We start from the raw sequence: 22,523 nt of genomic DNA on the forward strand, positions 1-22,523 counted from the left end.
ACGCGGTAATGGATGGGTAGCTGGTCGCCCGAGGGAGTGTTGCTCGCCCGTCCGTACCTCAGCAAAAAAAAAAAGGTTCTTCCGGGTGCTACGGTAGTGTTTATTCTTGCCAGCTGCTAGATCTTTCCAGGTGGGGGAGGCTTAAAGCAGTGAGAAAAGGTCATCTAGGGAAGACCTTTGTGCTGATAGAGGTCTTATAGGAACTTTGTCATATACATTTTCCTCTCAGATGGGGAGAGGCTTAAGTGGTGCGATATTGTTTATATATATATGTTTAGACTAGAGAAGATAGTAATATATAGTTATATGTAAATAAAAATCAGAGTTTGTCAATATTTTTATTAATTCACATACAAAAGGGCAAAAAAGCTGTGCAAAGTTTTTTAGCGCGAGCAAAGGGGGCGAAACTGTGCGAGTTTTACTGGTTAGACTGAATGACTGCGCTCCTCCTGTTCACTTTCTGTAAGATTGATAACCTCCCGCTCGAAAATGATTTCCTTTTCAGGTACATCAACATCTGCCTTTACTCCACCTGCCGTCTTTACTCCAGCTGTCGGCTTTACTGCGTCTCCAGCATTTACTCTCACGTCGGAGGTTTTCCCTTCCTTCTCCGACTGACCGTCAGGGTGCGCTTCAAGGTCGCCAGTTTGTTCAGCACCTGCCGCGGCAGTGACCTCAACAGAGTCATCAGATTGAGCAGTATCGAGCGTAGAGAGGTCCACAACGAGGTCATCAGACTGACATGAGGGAAGGCTCTGCGTTTCATCGTTGTCGAGATCTGGTTCTTTCTTCATAGGCTCCTCTATATCAGATGAACTGATCCCATCTTCCACAGGCTGTAAGTCATAAAGAGAACATATTTATCACTTTCAAATAAAGGAGTGGGACTCGTCTCTAATCTACCAAAGGAGGGAACATAGAAAGACATACCCTTTCCTGAGGAAGTCTTTGTTTGCGTTTCCTGCTATCATCACAATGACACCGCTTTAGGAGTTTGAAGCCGGTGTGTTCCTTCCCTTCCAATCTACCAGCCGATAAAATCAAAACTTTACAAATTCTGACTGGCCCAGTGAAAACTGTTGAAGAAAAAAAAGGAGACTCAACTTTAAAATTATTATAAGTCTCTTGCGCTCGTTTTGTTTCGTTAATATTCAAAGAGAAGTATCCAATCTACCAGCCGATAAAATCAAAAACTTTACAAATTCTGACTGGTCCAGTGAAAACTGTTGAAAAAAGAGACTCAACTTTAAAAATTATTATAAGTCTCTTGCAGTCGTTTGTTTCGTTAATATTCAAAGAGAAGTTTTTAGCAAAATAAAATGTCTCGCTTACCAGAATCGAGAATGTCTGCTTCCTTCACCATGATGAGAGTAAAAAGGCTATGGAGAGGTCAGCCTCTATCTTTTTGCGGGGAAGACAGCTTCAGCGGGCTCTTATATACAGCTCAGAGAGGGCCTTACCAGCCAGGAGGGGTATTTGGGGGATACTCTCGTCAGAGGTGACCTTCCCCACAGAGGGAAGCACAAAGATAACCTTGACTTAGGCAAAATGTTTTTTCACAAGGAGGTAACATTTTAAAATTCTCTCTAGCATATGCTATCACTAATCTGTCATTGATAAAAAGCGATTTTTCCGAGAAATTTTTTTTTAAAAAATATAAAGCTCTTTCTAATCCCACAAGGCTTGCTTTATGAATAAACATCATAACATATAGACCGCAAGTGAGTGAAAAATCACTTTGTGTTCTGCCAGATAAACGATATAAATATTTAATTTTATTTAGTTTTAAAAAATTTTTTAAATTTATGCCATAATTCTCTGGTTTTTTCCCGTAACTGTCAAAGAAGAAGGATAGACTATTTTTCTTGTCCAAGAGAAGAGAAAAAAAATGACCCATTACTTTTGAACTGTACGAAGGAAGAATATTACTTACAAGCACTATGGGCCTGTCTGAGGGATAGTCATCTAATCTTATTTGCTGTAGAGCGTCTATAGTGAAACAGCCAATATATGTGACTTTATTTCCTAGGGCGGGAATTAAACTATTATTTATTTCTGCGCAATTCATTTTTTATTTATGCTCGCACATCACAATGAACAGATCTATTCTGGTCGATGGATAAAACACCAGTGGTCTGAGCAAATAATAAAACTACCTTATTATGAGGGGCGGGCTTAGAGAACTGTAATTCAATTCTCAAGTTACCAGATTTTTCAATCGGGAGAGCGTCTTCCACTTGGCTGTCTGTTAAATTGAAAATATTGATGGTTCGCCCGGAGGCGAATGATTCATAGAGAATTAAATTTTCTTCCTCAATGCCCAGAGAGTTAATTGCCTCATAATATAATTTACTATAATGATGGGGGAAATCACTGCTTATGCGATAAACTGTATTATTATTAATACATACAGATAAACTGGCTAGATCCCCATGCTCAAAATATAGTCCATTCTCCTTATGTTTTCCTGCATAGGCTGTCATGGGCAAAATTACCATGAAAATTTTGGCGGGAATTACATGACCCCATGGCTGATCTATTAGGAGGCTCGTTTGATTGTGACCTAGCACATAATTTTTACTTAGAGTGCGATTAAAAGTATATATTATCGGCTTTGCGTCTAAGGCTAGAGACTTGTTCAAGGCCATATAAGCTGATGTATATGGGTATACTCTATTAAGCCATAATTTAGCGTAATTAATATGGAGCTGGTATGTGCTGGCTTCATCGTCTGTTTTCAGAGTCCACGCTTGAGGGGATAATTCCAGCCTAATTTTTAAATCGATATTGTCAAGCAGATATTGGTCCAGAGTGGATATGTCCAGAGCCAAGGGAAAACACAGAGTTATGCCCTGTTCTTTATCATTCTTTGTCAGTATCTGTGGTTCTTTTGCCGATGTGCGGGCGAAATAGGCTGTATCGAACAATTTAGTTATACCTTCTCCTCCTTTAAAGTCGAGCAAGAGATACCCCAGTCGGGCGATACTCGGCAACTGGCTTCGTTTTACTGAGCTGCAGAGTTTAATGAATGACCAGTAATTAAAACTAGAATTTGATTCCGTTATTTGCTCGCCCAGGAAACACTGGACACTTTTAAATAACGTGTTGGAAAATCCATTGATGAGTGCAATGTTGCTTGTTTCCCCTAGTGGACTTTGCCCATCGGCCTCTGTTAGAGTCACTCTAAATTCTATAACTATTTTGCCTAAATCTAGAAATGCTCCGGGAACTCCAGGAATTCTAAATTCTAGAAAATTATCTTTTAGTTTTTGAGAGAGAGGAAGGTTTACTGGTAGAGTATCAAAACTCTGTGTGCGAGCTATGGAACTCTCAACTTGTCTCAGTCTATGCGGTCGCGGGAATTGATTAATGACGCTGGAAGAATAATCATTTAACGGGACTTTGAGTCCACTGTTTTCAGCCCCGACACCCGCCATGGCTAATAAGCGACTGTTTATACGAGAGAGAATACATCCGTTTTATAAGCAACTCGGCTTCGTCGGCGTTTATTTATCTTGCATTTATTATTTACCCGTCGCTTAGTCACCCTGCTCACTCTGCCGCCCGTAATAACCTTCTTTGCAACACCTTTTAAAGCATCTATCCCGTGAGATTTAAGAGCAGCTTTCATGTCTGTTTTTCCAGACTGATAATCATCGAGCATTTTAGTTCCAAATTCTACTGCACTTGGCGCAGCCACTCTGAAAAGAAAAGGTAAAGCTCTTTTAGCTAGGCCCGCTAAAGCCGAAAAAAATCCCCCACCTCGGACTCTGTATGGCGCGTGAAAAGTTTGTATATCTCCCAGGCCACCCCCCACCTGGGAGGGTTTTAGGGAGAATAAACTCCGAAATTCCTGCTCAGAGGGCACTTGAAAGGGTACACGCATGTTTGGCGGTTAGAGAAACAATAACCATTTTTACGCTGAGTTGGTTCTATTTATTTATCGGTCTTACATGTAACACTACGGTAGTGGAATGACCGCTTTCAAAAGACAGATTACGACCAAACTGATCTGTCATTTTGATAGCTATTTTATCTAATTTAGTTACGCATAGAGGTTTGTACATCATAGGATGAGCACCTTTTGAATAACTCTCCTGAAAGGCGAAAGCATCCAGAATATTGACTAACTGACTACCGTATATTTGCGGTTCCACAATATCACTATATATTAAAACATAATCAACTCCGGCAGTGGGATCAGGCTTGAATGGGGCAATCTGCTTGGGGAAGGAGGTCCCCTCGGGCGCGTCACTACGAAATAAATAATATTTTTCAGCGCTGCTAAGCCCAAGCACCCGAGCTATTCTCGGTTTAAATTGAGCTTTAAATGAAGTGGCAGCATTGTTTTTTCCCGTAAAGGTTCGCGATCTCGTCGAAACTAAAACCCTCCCAATTCCGACATCATAATTGAGTATTTTCCCTTTCGGGAAATGTGCCGAATAATTATCTCTAAAGGCTTTTTTTAAATCTGCTGTTAGCTGTCGATTAATTTCTTCAATAATATGGCTGGCATCTGTCGATAACACATCATTTTTTGGTAGAAAGTGATGGACTATTTCTTCTGTACTTATTCCTGTTTCAGTAATGTGATTTTGTATAATGTCAATACCGCATTCGGCATCGTCTCTTGTTAGAACATTGAATTTTTTGGGATACAAAACATTAAGCAATGCTATTTCGTAGTTCAAGGATGGATTTAAAGGCGTTGCAGTAATTATATTTTGAAAGGCCGAAGCTGTATTGTCGAAAATGTCAATATTTTCTAAACTGCTCAAATAGATATATTTCCCCGGACCCCCTCTGTCCATGTTGAGGGACAGAGACAGTATGAGGCAAATACAAAATATAGACCATTATATATATTTTTTAAAGGCTTAAAAAAACTTTAGTTTGAAGAGTTTACATTTTTATTTTTTTATTAGTTACAGCATTTAGGAATAAAATATCCACATCATCGTGCTGTCGTTTGCGTTTTCCGCGTGAAGTGACCTCGACTCCATCAGGCATGTCCATTTCACGCATGCCACTGTCTCGTTTAGTTCCAATCCCACCGGCTGGTCCGACGTCTGCACCGCCGCCGCCGCTGCTGCAGCTGCTGCTGTTGCCGCTGCCGCCACCGGCACTGCTGCCACCGCTGATGCTGCCAGTGCCTTGCTTCTCCACAGACAGCTGTAGTATTTCCCGTTCTAGAGCTTCGGGGGAGGCGCCGCGTTCAATTTCCACCTCATCTAGGATGATTTTAGGTACTGCCAAGTATGGGCTCACTGACGGTACGAGCAAGCATGTCTGAATTTCCCGTTTCAGTAATATGTCTTGAAATATGTTAATGAGAGGGAGATATTCAGTGTGCCATTCATCGGCCTGTTTTCTGCTCATGCCAATGTACTGGGGTAAAATTACCCGTTTGATGTTGCCATTGGCTATCACTGCCCGACCCAGGGACACCAGACATAATTTAAACCAAATTCGTCGATTCTGTTGTGTGTCCTTGCTCAAACCGCGTACATAATGCGTGTCGAGACTACGCTCTAATTGCTGTTGCGCAATTTCATTCTTTTCAAGACAAGGACCCGCTGAGAACTGACATATTAGTGCTGCAAGGTGGGGTCTTAAAAAATCCTCTGGCCTGTCGTCAAGGGTGTTGGTGCATGGTGGGGGTGATTTTAGGACAATTTCCCCGGGTGTGCCCCGATCTGCAGCTATGGCGCGGTTCACCAGGATTAGCGATTTTCGCTCAATTTTGGAAAAAGGATATTTTTCCCAGAGTGAAAGAGCCGGCTCGTAGGGGCGAGCAGAAGTAGCGTTGTGGGGATACACGATACAATCCCCATATTCCAGGAATTCTTCACCCGTTATTCCCCCGACAATTACTGGAAATTTATATTCCATTCTCGTCAACAGTTGGGTTCCTTAGAGTCCTCGCTGAGGGAGTGAGACGGATAATGTTTATCGGTACGTCGGCGGCAGGGTTTAAATACCGCGCTGCTGTAGCCTCCCACTCCTGCGGGTGGGTTTGGTAGGGGTTTGGGGGACCTCTCTAGGTCGACATTCGCCTAAGGTGCTTATACAAGCTTTGGGCCCCTTCAAAAGCTTCTATCATATCCCGGAAATCATGCGTAGCATATTCTAAGCGTCTGATTTCAGCCGTCAGTTCTTTCTGATTAAAATTGTCATATAATTTTTCAATTTCATCAAAAGTCTTAGTAAATCTGGTCATGGGGCAATTGACTTTGAAGGATTCGTAGGTTTGCCATAAACTTTGTATCACACGAGCTTTGTAACACACTTGCTGATAAATCTTTCGTCTTGACGTTAATTGATGTAATAATATCGACAAACTGGGGTCCTTTTCTCCTTCTTCATTCAACGGGAGATTAATTCTCTCGGGATAATCAACTGATGGCTGGTCCATTTTTTTTTTTTATGAATAGCACTTCGAGAAGGAACTTCTTGTCTCTATCCTGACCCGGTATTTACTAAAGCAGGCAAAGCTCTTCTCTCGACTTTATGAAAGCTTAAATTTCAATAGGCTAGCCAGAGCGGCTTTTTTTCCGCGGTCTTTTTAACATAAAAACCGCCTAATAATTGTTTTCTCGCCTTGTGATTTTTTATAAATCTTGGCTCTAATCTAATAAGGCTCACTAATTCCCCTACAACGGGCAAAAGTTTTTTATCGATGTACGCTCGACTGCTTGTCAAAGATTTAATGATTTGTAAGATGTTTAAATTATGGTATGGAGGGAATAAAATACCTCTCTTATCCCACCGAATGAAAGAATTATTATTCTTGAATAGATTTAGCATAGATTTCGCGTATGGCAATTCTTCTCTCGTGAAATACAGATCAATTATTTCATTTAAATTTGGGGAAGAGTCCTCAGGCGAGAGAGAAAGACTGTTGTTTTTTCTTGATATTAAAGATAAAAGTATTTCCGGCGGGAGTTTATTATTATTGGCTATTATTTTCTGTTTCGGATTTTTTTTTTTTTTACTCTTAGACTCCTCGCGGCAACTACCGCGGGCGCGCCCGCCACCGCAGCCGCCGCAGCCGCCGCCACTGCCGCCACTGCCGCCACCGCCGCGGGCGGCATTACAGCGAGCGAGCTTATTTTTTTTTTTTTTTTTTATGGGGGACTCGCCAGTCTCAACAAAGAGCTCGGGTGGGTGCCCGCTCGTGGGAGGTGGTAGCTCGAAGCGGTAATTACCCTTATGAGGGCGAGTTGCTATGCTGGGGCAGGAGCTGACCTTCTCATCCTTGCTTTGGGCTGGTTTCACTTTCACTCTCGAGAGGCTGGAAGATTCCTTCCTACGCGCCATAGTGGTGGTTGCAGTGCTTCTGCGAAGGCGGGGAAAAGGAGATTCGCGCTTAGGAGTGGGTAAGATATTTGTTCCATTTTTAAAAATATATTTTTCGGCGGTTAGCCGAGGGATGAGACAAAATTCCTTTACCACCATTTCGATTATTTTTTACTTTATAAAACTACTAATCAGCGAGATGACCAGAGGTAAGAGTGTAGTTAAGATGGCTCCTCCACGCTTCGAAAGAAGAATATTTTTTTTTTTATAAAGTGGAGTTCGTTTACGGGCAACGGTGAGAATGTCTCCTCTAAACTTCTTTAATTTGCTCAAAATAGTCGGTTCTACTGTTAGATTTTTCTTAAGAAAATTAGTAAATATCTCAGATATGCAATTAATTTCTTTTTTTTTTAATTCCTTAATAATACGATTGCGAGCTTTAGCTGGAAGTTTGTTTAATAAAATTAATAACTCTCTGTGTTGCACTGCTAGGGGCTTACCCCTGTCTGACATTTTGCATGTCCTTCTCGTGCACCCAGCTATCTGCACTTCGGGGATAACCCACCCAGCTCACCAGATATTCTCTACTGCCGTCAGTTTTTCTTCTCCGTCTCAATATTTTAATGGGAAAAAATTCAGGTAGAGATGTTTCTATTAATTCCTGAGCGTAAAATTGCCCGAGTATTTTTTCCCCGCTCAGGTCGATAAGAGAATATGTGGGGATTACTTGCGAATTATCAACCGATTGGATTTTAAAAATTTCTTCGGTGTTTTGAGGCCAATAACTCTTGTGAAATATCCCCCGGTGGCTAGTTATCCGCACATGCGCTCCAGGAGTCAGTCGTGGACTAGTACGAGGCTGATGAGGACGGGCATTTAAATACATTAGCCCAAACTGCCGACGAATGTCTCGAGGAAGACTCAGAGAATGCACTTGTTGTGGAGTTTGACCTTTCTTGAGAGAGGAGTGAGGAGTTGAGTTGTAAGTTTCTACTATGGCTGGTAATACCTCTATATATTTTAAAGAATTTGTTAAAGTCATATAGCGGTAGATTCTATGCTTAAGCGTGCGAATAGCTCGTTCCGCTATTGCAGCCTTAGTGTCCGAGAAGGTACTGTATAATTTAATATTTTTTTTTTTTAGGTAATTCAGAAGAGGACGGTTATAAAACTCGGTCCCTCTGTCTGTGTGTAATCTCGAAATTCCACGGAAGGTGGGGCTTTCTATAATATTTCGTAAGGCTGACAAGACGCTTTTTGAGTTTTTTCTGACTAGTCCTACCGCCTTCATTAACCTTGAAAAGACATCTATGCATAACAAAATATATTTAATGCCACCATTGTGGGAATGTAATAAAGTCATGTCCGCCAAGTCGCAGGTGAGTATAATGCGAGGGGCAGCGGCTATGATTTTCCGTCTGGGAAATCGCAGAGGCTGCAATTTATGCAAAGTATAGGCCCTCTGAGAAGAGAGATAATCTACTACGTCTTTATAAGTAATAGAGGCGTTTTTCTCCCTAGCTGCTCTAAAAAGTTTGTTAACATTCCCAGTAAAGCCCCCGGGGCTATTGACGTCTCTATATACTTTTTCTAGAATTTTCTTTTTATGTGAATTTAAGGCCATTTTTGTTTTTACCAGCGGTATACAGTTTCACAGTTGCCCTCTCCGGTAATGAAGCTTCGTAATTGAATTTCCTCTGGAGCGGTTAAATCAACCAGAAGATAGCCGTATTTATCCGCAGTGACGTGACGATATATCTCAACAAATTTCGGGGCTAGATTTTTTCCATAAATTTGTCGCCCGAGACATTCCAACTGAGACAGATCTCGTTGTCTTAATAAAATATATTGACTACAATTAAGCGTGATCGTGCGAGCGTATTTTCCTTGTGGAAATAAATTTTGAGATATGAGAATTACGGATATTTGCTCGTGTCTTCCTCTAGTAAAAATATTAGCTATAATATCACTCTTAACTGCTTCATTAAAAAGGTCATCAATTATATACAGAGAGCTATTGTCTGTCTCAAGGGGATTTTGGTAATCCGCCGGGTTAATGAGACCTTTCACTAAAATGATTTTCTCACTAAGAGAGGTGATTTGTTTCAAAGGGTGAGTTTTATCATCCAGACTGGAAATGATTATTCTCGCGAAAGAACCGGCATATTTTTTACATAAACGCTCCACTAGACTGCTCTTGCCTGCTCCGCTAAAACCAGCAACAAGTATTCTTGCAGGCTCTCTGAAAATATTCAACTCTTCCTCTGTAAAGGTACAGACCTTGTCCATCTTCCCATCTCAAATGAGCCTTTTTGTGGAAGAATCATCTTATATATAAACATTTCTTTTTAGTTCAAAGCAGAGGGGAGGGAGGGGGGAGTTTATCCCAGAGATGAAGATAACAATGGCGGCATGGCCTTCTCCCGCCAGAAGACCATAGAAAAAAAGCCCGACCGACAGTGAAGGTCGTCTGGATATTACGCAGTTTCACTACCTTCCCTACGCCAGGTGGTGGTGGGTCGAATGGAGGTCACAGACAAAGAGAAGCAGGCTCCGCCACTTTCTGCCGGCTGATGCCTATTTATTTTTATTTTGGGGAAAAAATATATTATTATTATTATTATTATTTTTAAGAATATTTAGTTTTGGCGATGGACAAAATCTATAAATTAATTAAACTTTCCCTCGCCTCGGCTTTATACAAATGGGAAATTCACATGACTATGGCAATTTACGTAATCCTCCCTACTTGCCCGGTCTAAATTCTTATTTTTTCGTTCGGGAAAAGAGTTCTTCCCAGATTTTATCCCTCTTACTTTATTGACAATAAGAAATCTTTTCTAGATTATATTTATAATATATAGACTTGCAGGGATTTTTGTTTAAAAGATTCTCGTGAAAATAGAGAGAGACTGATGTGAAAAACTGTACCTCTACTTTGGGGAAAATTAAGCATCTTATGAGCACGCTATCCTAAAAGCGTGCTATAAATACGCTCACCTTTTCGTCTAGGGCGAAAGGTGCTCTTCCCGCTCACTCAAGAAAGTTACCAGCTTAGATTAGAGCAGGTAAAAACTTCTCTATCTATGGGAGATTAAAATATTATCTATAATTTAAATAATTTATGGAATATGAGAGTGAGAGAGTGTATTTACAGATATGACTCGTCACCCAGCTCGCAGATGCCACCTATGCGGGCGATTATACCCTCAGGATGCAGCTCACCACACATTCCCCTGTAGTTTCTGCGGGCTATCAGTGTGTGTAGCGAATGTCACAGCTCATCGCAGGAGATGCGTGACAGGTGAGATTACCAGGTTATTGCTCTGAATTGATGTTTTCTTAAAACTGCTATTTTCAGATAATGAAATAAGTCTTTGAGCTAATAATAATTTTTTCCAACAGTTGGGGCGGGGCAATACTCCAAGCAGATGATCCGGGGGGCGGGCCAGGAAGAAAGAGGTCAGCGCTCTTTTCTTAATCAATTATTTTTATTAACAGTCAAACATTTTTAAGATATGTTTATAAAGTATCTCACTAACAAGAATAAAAATCATTTTGAGAACCGCATATATTCCATAGATTGCTTAGCTTCTCCCAGTTTTATACTTTAACAGTAACATTTTTTTAAAAGATTGCTCGAGTTATAATTAGTCTAGTATGGCTCTAAAACAAAATAATAATAAATAACTTTCTCTAATTATATTATGCAGATCAGTCTGTGTCCCCCGATGAATCTTCGACCGTAACACTCCCACAAGAGCAAGTTGAGCCGATTGCCGGTCCCAGTGGATGGAGACCAGCCGCCACAAGTGACAGCTCCTCTTCCAAGGATCATTACTACTCTTTCTTGGGTTCCCCCTCCTCTGCTAATCGAAGGTTCACTTCAGGTAAAAAAAATTTTTGTTCAGATGAGGAAGAGAGTGAAATGGGAGACGATTCCATTTCAGAGGAACCACACATTACGAGTCGGTCGGAATGTTTTCAAGGTCACTTCTGTCGAATAAAATATTCAATTCCTGCCTCTCATAAACACGACCCCATATTATTTCTTCAGTCCTTCGCAACAACATTTATGCGGCACATATTACAGTTTTTCACTGTTCTATCAGGACGAGCACTTTATGAAAATGCTCTTAGGATTTATGCCGAACTGAGCCTTATTTTGCGCAGACAGTCGCTACTGGGAGAGGATGACAGTCGTGAGCATTATATAACTTTTCCCGCGCAACTAGTTACACGAGATGATATATCTCGGCTCTTACGGTCATGGAGGGAGTACCTTAGCACGCGATTAGAAACTGAAATTTCATCGGGCGAGGGATCAGGCTTCATACTAGATTATATAAAGGGTTTTCATATTGTAATATGCAAGAATGGAGTGCGTGGATACCTAGGAGACTATATAGAATATCCCACATCTTTACGAGGGAAAAATCAGATATTTAACCCGAGAGGAGTAAAAAATAGCTGTTTTATTCAATGTCTGGCGGCCTTTTTCTGTCGTAGACTTGGCTGGGGCTGGTATAAAATCAGACGATATTTATCTAGATGTGATAGCCTTCAGAAATTTGTCAATTACTCGCGAGTGACTCTCCCTGTCCAGTGGAGTGACATCCACAAACTCGAGTCTGACAACAAAATATCAATATTTATTTATTGCTTAACTTCTCATGAAGGGACCTATCATGCTACTTTATGTCGTAGGGGTAGTAATAAATATTCACTGGTAGTGGCCCTGTTATTGTTGGGAAAGACTCATGTAGCTTTAATCAAACACTTCCAGAAATATATGAGAATTTTCTCCAGAAAACATTCACGCAATAAGCACTTTTGCTTGAATTGTTTAAGTGAATATAGTGACATTTGCAACTTAAAAACTCATTTCAATTCATGCGACAACCAACAAAAGTTGATTTTTCCCCCAGCTGGAAGCGTTTGCAAATTCAAAAATACTCACAAGGGCTACTTGCCCTCTCATACTGCCTTTGTGGATTTAGAAGCCTATCTCGATAATCGTAAGCCAGAGGGGGTAATAACAGCTAGACACGTAGCAATAGCTTATGGCTATATAGTGATAGACAGAAATAGCACTATAATAGATAGATATGTCCATCGGGGGGTACAGTGTATTGATCATATGTATGATAGACTTTCGTCTTTATGGGATTGGATAAAGATGAACACTCCCTGTTATCCACTTCATATGACCAGGGAGCAGCATATACATTTTGCCATACAGAAGAAGTGCAACTTCTGTCATCAGGACTTTACTCTTACCAAACCAAAGGTGAGGCATCATGACCATCTAATGCCTAAGGCTAATTATTTAGGAGCACTCTGCAATAATTGCAATTTAAGGCAGAAAAATTCAGGTAAATATTTGCCTGTTATTATTCATAACCTATCATATGATATGGCTTTGATAATTAAAGAACTAAGTGTTAAAGCCCCAATCAATGTTTTAATGAAACAGGGATATAAATTTCTAAAGGTAGAAATAGGAGCACTACGTTTCCTGGATAGTCTAGCCTTCTTGTCCGCTGGTTTGGCTAGTTTGGCTCAGGCGCACATAGCTTCAAAATCACCCTTGAAATTCACAGAGGCGATGATAAGTCATCTACCCCCCGAAAGTTGGGGATGCTTATTAACCGGCAAACAAGTGTTTCCTTATGAATATTGCAGCTCCCCAGAAAGGCTCGAAGAGAAGACTTTACCCCCAAAAAGAGCTTTCTACAGTTCTCTGTCTAAGAAGCATATTAGCCAAGAAGAATTCGATCATGCTCATCTGGTTTGGGAGAAAACAGCTTGTCAAACTCTAGGAGACTATCTCCTAGTATATCTCAGCTGTGATGTAGGACTTCTGGCTGACATATTCTCCTTGCATAGGAGATTATTATACAACATCTATAATCTAGATGTTGTTCACTATGTTTCTCTCCCCGGCTTTGCCTATGATGCCTTCTTAAAAACCAGTGGAGTGGAATTAGAATTAATTACTGATCAGGAGCTTTATAACATCATACAGTCTAATATAAGAGGCGGCTTCACTACTGCTGTTAGGACGTTTGCTCAGGCCAATAACCAGTTCATTAATCCCAATTTTGATGAGAAAAACTTAGTAAGTAAATTTTTGCTATACTGGGATTTTAATTCTCTTTATGGTTCTTGCATGACTGAGGCGCTGCCCTACGCAAACATTCGAAAACTCTCACCCGCAGAAATGGCGAGTTTTCTCGCAAATGGCGGTCTTCTCCAGAAGAATCCTCAAGACTCTATAAAAGGTTACTGGCTTCTTATAGACACTCTAGGAATAGCCCCAGAATTAGCTCGCTACACGGATGACTTACCACTATGTCTCTATCACAAACAGATAACATTAGATGATCTATCTGAGTACAGCAAACAGCTATTGGCTATCAGTAATCAAAAACTACCCCGTAAAAATACTAAATTAGTGGGGGACCATCTCCCCAAACGAAACTACCTAATATCATTGCCTTTATTGCAGTTGTTCTTGGAGATAGGTCTACAAATTGAGAAAATTCATAGCATATATGAATTCTCACAAGGAAAATATCTGGCGGGCTTTGTTGAAACGAACGTGAGGCAACGCAATAGTAGCACTAGTAAAGACTGTCAGCGATTATTTAAATTGTTGACCAATTCTGTATTCGGCAAGACATTGTTTAATCCATCAAAATATGCCAACAAAACGAAGCTCATAACATCAGCAGGAGCATTTTTGCGAGCGGTGAGTAAGCCACTATTTAAGAAAGCCATAAAGCTTTCAGAAAACAAAGTATTGGTTACGACGGGGACGCCAGCCATAAAACTCACTTACCCTAATTACATAGGTTACCAGATACTAGAACTTGCCAAATTTAAGCTGTACCATTTTTGGTATATGATTCTTAAGAAAACATACCAAGACAAAATAAAACTAATCTATTCAGATACCGATAGTGTCATCGCCTGTTTAGAGGGCATCAAAAACCTTACTGATGAGATCGGTAAGGAACCATTGAGGAAATGGATAGACACATCTAATTTCCCCACAGATCATCCTCTCTACAATGACTCAAGGAAGGGATCTCTAGGCTTACTTAAAAGTGAGGTGGGGGACCGCCTTATTTCAGAAATAGTCTGCATTAAACCCAAAATGTATAGCATCCTGCTAGCAGATAATAACAACACTATCGCTGCGAAAGGAGTTCCTCAGTCTGAACAACAATTATTAACTCATAATAACTTTAGAAGAGTGCTGGAAGACGGTTCTAAACATACCTTCCAATATAGTCAAATTAGAAATTTAAAAGGTCAGATGACCACTATCACCACTAGGAAACGAGGTCTTAGCTCATTTGATGATAAGCGCTTTTACTTAGATGCCTATCACTCTGTATCCTATGGTCATCCAGATGCCAGAGAAACAAAGTTTAAATTATTTAAAGATAAAACAGATGACAAAGTGGAGGAAGACGAAGAAGCTAATAGCAGTACTGAAGAAGGGAGTACAGAAGAAGAAGAGGAACTAGAGATGAGAGACAGTTGCAATCTTTGGCGGGGAAGAGAAAAAACCGTAAGAGATTTTTTCCCCAGGGTCAAGCATCGACGCGAGAGAGGTAGATCTTCCGCCACTGCTCGTAGTTTCATGCTCTTAGAAGCTAGCTGTTCTGAGGGAGAGGAGGAATAAAACAATGTAATGTTAACTAATAAATATATTTGCTAAGAGAGACTTTTTTTGTTTTCACCCTTTGAAAAATTAGGTTATTATCCTTTTTCACACAGATGCCCCCGATGTAGCCGGAGAGCGGGCGCAGGGCTGATAATCACACCCGATGACCTCCAAAGAAGCAGGCCCGCCGCAACACTCCATCAGAGACGCCAGTCACCTGAATCCTTTGTACTGCCTCTCTCTCCCATCTATCAGTGTAATAGAGTTTGGGGAGTCAGAAGTGATCATTACTCTACTTCTGTTCCTACTTAGTAATAAGACTCTCTATACCCTTGGGGGATGATTAAACATATTAAACTCCTACCCTGTCAGCCCTAAGGTCATACAGACCCCCCATTATCTCATTATTTTTCCATGGTCATTATCCCGGAATCCGGTTCCCTCGGGCGACCGGCTGCCCATCCATTACCGCGTTCTTTAAACCCAGCAGTGTTGTTGTGAAGTAGCAACAGTCGCGTCAGTGAGTCGCAGCCCCGGGAAGGGGGGGGGGGACTCCCTCGGAGATGGTAAGCTTGTACCCAGTCACCTGAATCCTTTGTACTGCCTCTCCCATCTATCAGAGTGATTGAGTTTGGGGAGTCAGAAGTGATCATTACCCTACCTTCTTATACTTAGTAATTACACAGAAATAAGCCTCTCTCTCTATCCCCTTGGGGGATGTTTAAACATATTAAATCTTGTACCCCTGACAGCACCTGTGCTTATGAAGACCACCCATTATCACATTCTTTTTCCACACTCATTATCCTGGGAATCTGCCCACCTGCTCACCTGAATCCTTTTTTGTACTGCCTCTCCCATCTATCAGAGTGATTGAGTTTGGGGTGTCAGAAGTGATCATTACCTTACCTTCTTATACTTAGTAATTACACAGAAATAAGCCTCTCTATCCCCTTGGGGGGATGACTAAACATATTAAACTTGTACCCCCTGACAGCACCTGTGCTTATGCAGACCACCCATTATCACATTCTTTTCCACACTCATTATCCCGGAATCTGCCACCTGCACACCCGAATCCTTTGTTCTACTTTATGTACCTACTTATTAATGTATAGGAATAAGTCTCTCTATCCCCTTGGGGCATGATTAAACATATTAAACAATTACCCTGTCATGCAGACCCTATCATTATCGCATTTTCCATGGTCATTATCCGGCAGTGTTCCTAGATCGACCAACTTATACTACTTTTAGTCACTTAGCCATAATACCAACTTACCTCATAATTTTGTAATATTTTAAACTTAAGATTTAAGTCTGCCCGAAATGCCTAGCCATGCTAGGTGTTCTAGTGGTACACTCTGTAATTATTATTTTACTACATGTAAACCACACAATAACCAAATTCTGTAAACTCAGCATTGTAATCCTTATAGAGAATAAACTTTGAATTTGAATTTGAATTTGAATGTGCACTCTGACTCCACTGTCCATAATCTTACCATACCTATGTCTGGCTTCTGACACAAGCATGCCACAATTTATACTAAATGAGTTGAGAGCATTTATGGATGACGGAGAATCAGTTACAATTAAAGTGTCATCCTTAGATACATGGACGCATTTGAGTGCAAGGAGTATGGCAAACAGTTCTGTTTGAAGGGTAGAGGCCCACTTATTGATGCGTGCTCCAATTTCTTTATGAGAGCCATCACTCTGTATGACAACAGCAGCACTACCAGCTGCACCAGTGGACTGGTGAAGAGAACCATCAACGTAAATAATTTGTGAACTAAGTTATTTGTGACTAAGTTATCATTACAGCTTAAGGTATCATGTTTGGCTTCAAGACGAAGCTTTGGTTGTGATTTAAGAAGAGTTTTGGGGGAAAATGGAGGAATGGTAGTTTGGAATGGGGTAATATCCCATGGAGCAGGGAAATGTCTCTGTTGTCTAACTTGACATAGATCATGTAGCTGGTTCATGCGGAGGTCGGTTCCAGTTTTTTCGAGTCATCTGGAAGGATGTTCACCAGTGCTAAGGAAAGTTTGGAGGGCTTCTGTGCAGGGGTTTGAATGGGCTAACCTAAGCATATTGACCCCAATAAGGATATTTCTTTCAGTAACACAATCTCTAATGCTTGGAATATTAAGTTCCTTACGCATATTTAAAATTTTGGCAGTACGAGGGCATCCTAGGATGATCCTCATTGCTTTGTTTTGCATTTTTCCAGCCCTCCAAGCTTCCAGTCAGCCACGAGTGCAAGTAGTGGAACACCATATTCAACGAATGATCTAATATAAGCAAGATACATCATTTTCACAATTTTAACATTAGCTCCATACCTGGGATGAAAACCTGCCACAACTCTAAGTGCTCTCAGCCTTTCTTTGTATTGGCGACAAAGTCTCGTTACAACAGGTCCAAGTAGTGGAACCTCAAAGCCTAGATACCTGTATCTGCTTAAATATTCTAGAAGAGACCCACCTGGCAACTGGATCCGACGAACTGTGCCTCTCTGTCGAGGAGGACGCCTGTTGTAAGTATCTCCAGGAGGAAGTTGTATCTCAAGGCGGAAGTTGTCAGTAGCTCCAGTAGGAACTTATCAGTAGTTCCAGGTGGAAGTTGTAAGTATCTCCAGGCGGAAGTTGTCAGTAGATCCAGGAGGAATGTTTTATCCACTGAGATTATTAACCCCAGGTCCTGACACGAGGCTAGTACATGATTAAGAATGTTTTGGGTGTTGGAGAATCCGGTGGTGTGAATCATTATATCATCAGCAAAACTAACCATATAATGATGGGGGTGGGTAGGGATGGCATTAAGTAAGGCATTAATCAGAATATTGAAAAGGGCGGGACTAAGCACACCTCCCTGTGGGGTTCCTAATTCAAAGTCTTTAGTTACACTTCTACGTCCCTGGAACAACACAGACGACTTTCTGTTGGACAGGTAACCTTTAATCCAGCGGAGAAGCCATCCTCCAACATACATTCTGGCAAGTTCACTAATGATTACATGTCGGTTGGCTACATCAAAAGCGGATTTAAGGTCAAGGAAGATAGTGTATGAGCTGTCAGTGTGCAGAGTGAGAAAGGTGGTAATGCAATGATGCACACTCCTTCCATGCATGAAGCCATGCAACCGGGGAGACAAGAATAACTTAATTCTGTGCATAAGACGATTAAGAATCATCCTTTCGAATGTTTTACACAAGCAGCTAGTAAGGGACATTGGGCGAAATGAATTTTGTTGATTGGGCTTCGGAATGGGAATAATGAGGCTGTTGGTCCACGACTTAGGGAGCTCCCCAGTGACATAGCTCATGTTATATAATTCAAGTAATGGATTACCTGGTACTCGACACAGCAATATGAGTATGTTGTAGGCAATACCATCCTCACCAGGCGACGTGGAGTTGCCCTTAGTTAGTGCTGCATCAAGTTCATAATTAGTGAAAGGAATGTTGCAGTCATCTGCCTTGCTGAACATAAAGCAAACAAGTCTCTTCCCTGCATCATATTTGTCCATTAATTTCGCCTGTGTGGTACTAGGAAGATTGTCATAGCTAGATGTAGCAGCCCAAGCACTGACTAACTCATTCGCCCTATGTAACGGATGAGAGTGCGCGATCTGCCCAGTTCTGTTACCCTTAATTCTATTTATGTCCTTCCATGCCCGGCTAAGTGGTGTGTGAGCATTGAGACCATTAACAAATTGTTCCCAGTCTGTTTGCCGCAGCTCTGTCATACGCTCTCTGGCAGCAGCAAGGGCAGTTTGGAAGAGGCTCAGCATTTCAGGGGTACGATGGTTTCTATAGGCTAGGCCTAGTCTGCGAGCAGTAAGTTTCAATGTTCGAAGTTTATAATCATTGTATTATGTATGGTTTTTATAAGACTTATGATTATTATGGAAGTCATTTGGATTTAGAGTAGTAGGAGGTTTCAGAGGCGGCTCTAAGAAGTTCTGAATACTGCTCACAAGGTCATTGTTAAAAGTCTCGACAGAGGTACACTCATAGGAATTATACCAGTCAGTCACATGTGCAGCAAAGTCATCCTGTTGTTCAGGGGAAACATTAAAACGTTTCCGTTTGAATATTCCACCAGGGAGGATAGTATTACCAATATCTAGGGAGGTTAGCCTTGGGAAATGATCTGATGATATATCTGTTACAATGGAAGACTCACAGCTGGCAGAAGTAATGTTGAAGCCCAGGCACAGATCAAGGATGCCTCCATAGATATGTGTGGGTTCAAGGTCACCTACAATTTGCACATTATCATGGCTGTTTAAGAGTGACAACAGTTGATTACCATTACGATTACCAAACTGAGAGCTTCCAATGCTTTTGTGTCTTGCATTATAATCACCAATAATAAGAATAGGCTCAGACTGAGCACAAGTTGGGAGCTCCAAGTAATTAAACTTAGCAGCAGGAGCATACAAGTTAAATATGTTGAGAGCAGAGTTCCCAATGTAAATCCTAACACCGTGATACTGTAGCCCCTCTGTTTTCTTATGTGCAAGAAGTTGATGGGGAAGTGATTTTTTAATATATAGAACAAAATAATTAGTAGATTTGAGGTTATATGCAACAAATGATGGCAATTTAGGGGGTTGGGATTTTTCAGGGACTCTGCACTCTTGTAGACACACAATGTCAATGGATTCAGTAGTTACTTTATGATGAAGGTCAGAAAATCTTTTTCTAAGTGACGCAATAATCCAACTTAAAATGGGAATTTTTGTTTACAGAGGGCACGGCGTTCTTTGTCTGTGAATGTATGGAAGGTGACACTATCCCTCGCACTCACCTCTCCACTTTTATTACACTCATCACTATCATCACATGTACCACTTCCCTCATCATTATGACCAGCGATACATACACACTGACGTAAATTCCTGAGCCTTACCAAACAATGCTGTGTGAACCAACGACTCTCAATGCTGTTCCGGCCACCTCAAGGCCCGAGCCTGATTTTCGAAAGCTTCGAAAAATTGTTCTGGTTCTGCCTCATTGAAGCGGGGAACAAGTTGTACTACTTTCTGTAAACTAAAGTCATTTACAACTTGCGAAAACTGCCTTCTTTCTTATTCCCTATCAAACTCTTCCTTGGCAAATGCCTTCTGTTCCCTAGTCTGCTCAAGATTGATTTTCACCAACTAAAGTGCCAACGCAGCTGATTCGCTTTCAGACTAACGAGACTAACGATTTTGCTTCGTTGATGTATCATTTTCCTCCTGCGAGAACCTCGGAGATTTATTCCTGGATCCCATAGAGGGAGAAGTCTGATGTGCCATCTCCTCTTCCTGAAGTTTGTCACTTATAATTGTATGTGGTTGCGCAGCTGTGAGAGTGTGTTCGTAATCAATGCCAATGGAATGACCAATTTGCCAACAACGCTGTAGGGACAATTTAGGCAAGTTAAATAAAGTATATGCCAACACCAAACGTGTGACTCGTCTAGGTGGCATACCCCAATGTATAAGTTATTTGCTATACACAGTGTGATTGCAGAATACCCCAATGTATCACGTTACTTGCAGGATGCACTTAGCTATGCACAGTACGACTGCAGAATACGCACATACGCTTGCAAGGTGGACACACAATAGCAAAGCTGACTGCAAAATCTTCACACAACATTAAGATTGACCGTAGCAAAGCGAGCACACCGAACAAGCTAGTAGCGAGCTGTTGAACGATCATACAATAGCAAGGCTGACCATAGCAAGGCAATTGACACACAAAGTTTGTGAAATGTTGCCAAAGGTAATGCAGTGCCAGACAGCAAGCTACACAATGTTCCTGCTTCCAGCGTTACCCTAGGCTCAACCCGTGCTCAAAGTCCAGCTCCAGCTCCTGGGCAGGCCCCCATGTTACAACCCTGGAGTCCCAAAGGTCTGTTATCCTGGGTGTAAACGGAGCAAAAAAAAAAAACACAGTAGAAAAACTTTTGACTTGTATTATCCTTCACCAATTTAGAACAGAATTATGCACACTATATACACTATGTACAACAATAGGTATTAGTGCACTTCACGGTAAGCAAGGCAGAATAGAAGCCACTAGAGAGCAGACCGTGCTTCAACCAGCTCTAGGATGGGAATGACAAGGGCAGACAGGTGAGTGGTACCCACAACACCTCTGTGATTGCCAAAACCATCTTCTCATTGGCTGGAACCTAGGTACTGATTGAACGACGGGGCCTCATCATCAACCCTTACCCCTTTCAGGGTCCGTGCCGTAGATCTACGGCTTTACATTGAGGGTCCAAACCGTAGATCTATGCCACGAGCTCAGCTCACTCTGATAAGCTGTGAGCAGTAATTTTGGGCCTAGATATGAGAGAATACATCTATGTGGTATGTGTGCACCACATAAAACAAATCCTGCAGCACACAGTGCATAATGAGAAAAAAACTGAAACCGTAATTTTAGATTAAAACAGCAACTTTGCAGTGTTTTTTCGTATGTTTTTTTATAGTTGTATTTGCAATTTCTTGGTCTAATTTGATAGAATGTAAGATATAATACAGAAATAGAGATGATTTTGATTGGTTTTAATAGTGAAAATGGCTTGAAACTGAGCTCAAAGTAGTGGAAATGCTAAATTTTTGCCGATATTCAAGAGTAAACAAATGGCCTCACACGTCTAATACACGCCAGCTGGTGGGTCTAATATACATTCACAAATGTGCTGATATTATTTATACAATTATTACAATATTGCATGACAGTAAATCTTCTACTTTTTGGCTTGAATAAAAATTAATTATCTGAATTAAAAATCAAAATGGAATTCATTTGTAAAGTCTGAAAACATAGCTAATGAACAGAGAAAATGTTAGTTTAGTGCCAGGAATTTCTGCATTGTTTATTCTTGACCCTATTTTGAAATTGGAATATTTTGAACTTTGTACTAAATTGGCTAAATTACCAATTTCCAATCACTTTATTTTGTAGTTGAAACAGTTGAGTTGGCAATTTCTTGTGCTCAATCGATAGAATAAAAGTAATACTAGTGAAATAGCCAAGAATTTGGTCTACTGAAATAAGGTAATTGACCTAAAATGGGAGTTAAATTCGGCAAAATCACCGATGCGTAAATATCGCTGACACATCAAAATTCGCGAGAGCTTAATTTCGTCAATTTTCCATCAAATTTCGTACTTTTTGTTTTATTACCTTCAGAAAAAGATTCTGTACCATTTCATAAGAAAAAATAATAAAATTACTTTTTGAAAATTCTTGGACACTGGTGCACACTTTGAAATTTGGCCGCTGGACCCTGAAAGGGTTAGTACCTGGTGTGTGGGTGTGTACATGCGCCGAATAAGGTTACGTACTCTTTGCAAGCCACAAATGGCATCTGCTAGAAAAATGACAGGATGGATAATGAGAACCTTCAAAACTAGGGATGCCAAGCCCATGATGACACTCTTCAGTTCGCCAGTTCTATCTAGGCTGGAATATTGCTGCACACTAACAGCACCTTTCAAGGCAGGTGAAATTGCTGACCCAGAAAATGTACAG

The 22,523-nt window shown here is 40.9% G+C and overlaps 2 protein-coding genes across 2 annotated transcripts; one reads left to right on the plus strand and one right to left on the minus strand.

The window, feature by feature from the left end:
* Nucleotides 1-340: 340 nt before the first annotated feature.
* On the minus strand, nt 341-2,943 carry LOC138853441 (uncharacterized). Its single transcript, XM_070090114.1, has 3 exons — nt 1,333-2,943; nt 931-1,076; nt 341-836 (listed from the first exon to the last, which is right to left on the minus strand). Exons 1-3 carry the CDS (start codon nt 1,361-1,363, stop codon nt 426-428), a joined length of 588 nt encoding a protein of 195 aa, XP_069946215.1. The 5' UTR covers nt 1,364-2,943; the 3' UTR covers nt 341-425.
* Nucleotides 2,944-9,977: 7,034 nt separating this feature from the next.
* On the plus strand, nt 9,978-15,128 carry LOC128701023 (uncharacterized). The gene is made up of 4 exons (XM_070090128.1): nt 9,978-10,603; nt 10,705-10,761; nt 11,013-14,312; nt 15,091-15,128. Exons 1-4 carry the CDS (start codon nt 10,459-10,461, stop codon nt 15,126-15,128), a joined length of 3,540 nt encoding a protein of 1,179 aa, XP_069946229.1. The 5' UTR covers nt 9,978-10,458.
* The last annotated feature ends 7,395 nt before the right edge of the window (nt 15,129-22,523 follow it).

The sequence above is a fragment of the Cherax quadricarinatus genome, chromosome 30, assembly GCF_038502225.1.
Source record: "Cherax quadricarinatus isolate ZL_2023a chromosome 30, ASM3850222v1, whole genome shotgun sequence".
NCBI classification, from domain to species: Eukaryota; Metazoa; Arthropoda; class Malacostraca; order Decapoda; family Parastacidae; genus Cherax; species Cherax quadricarinatus.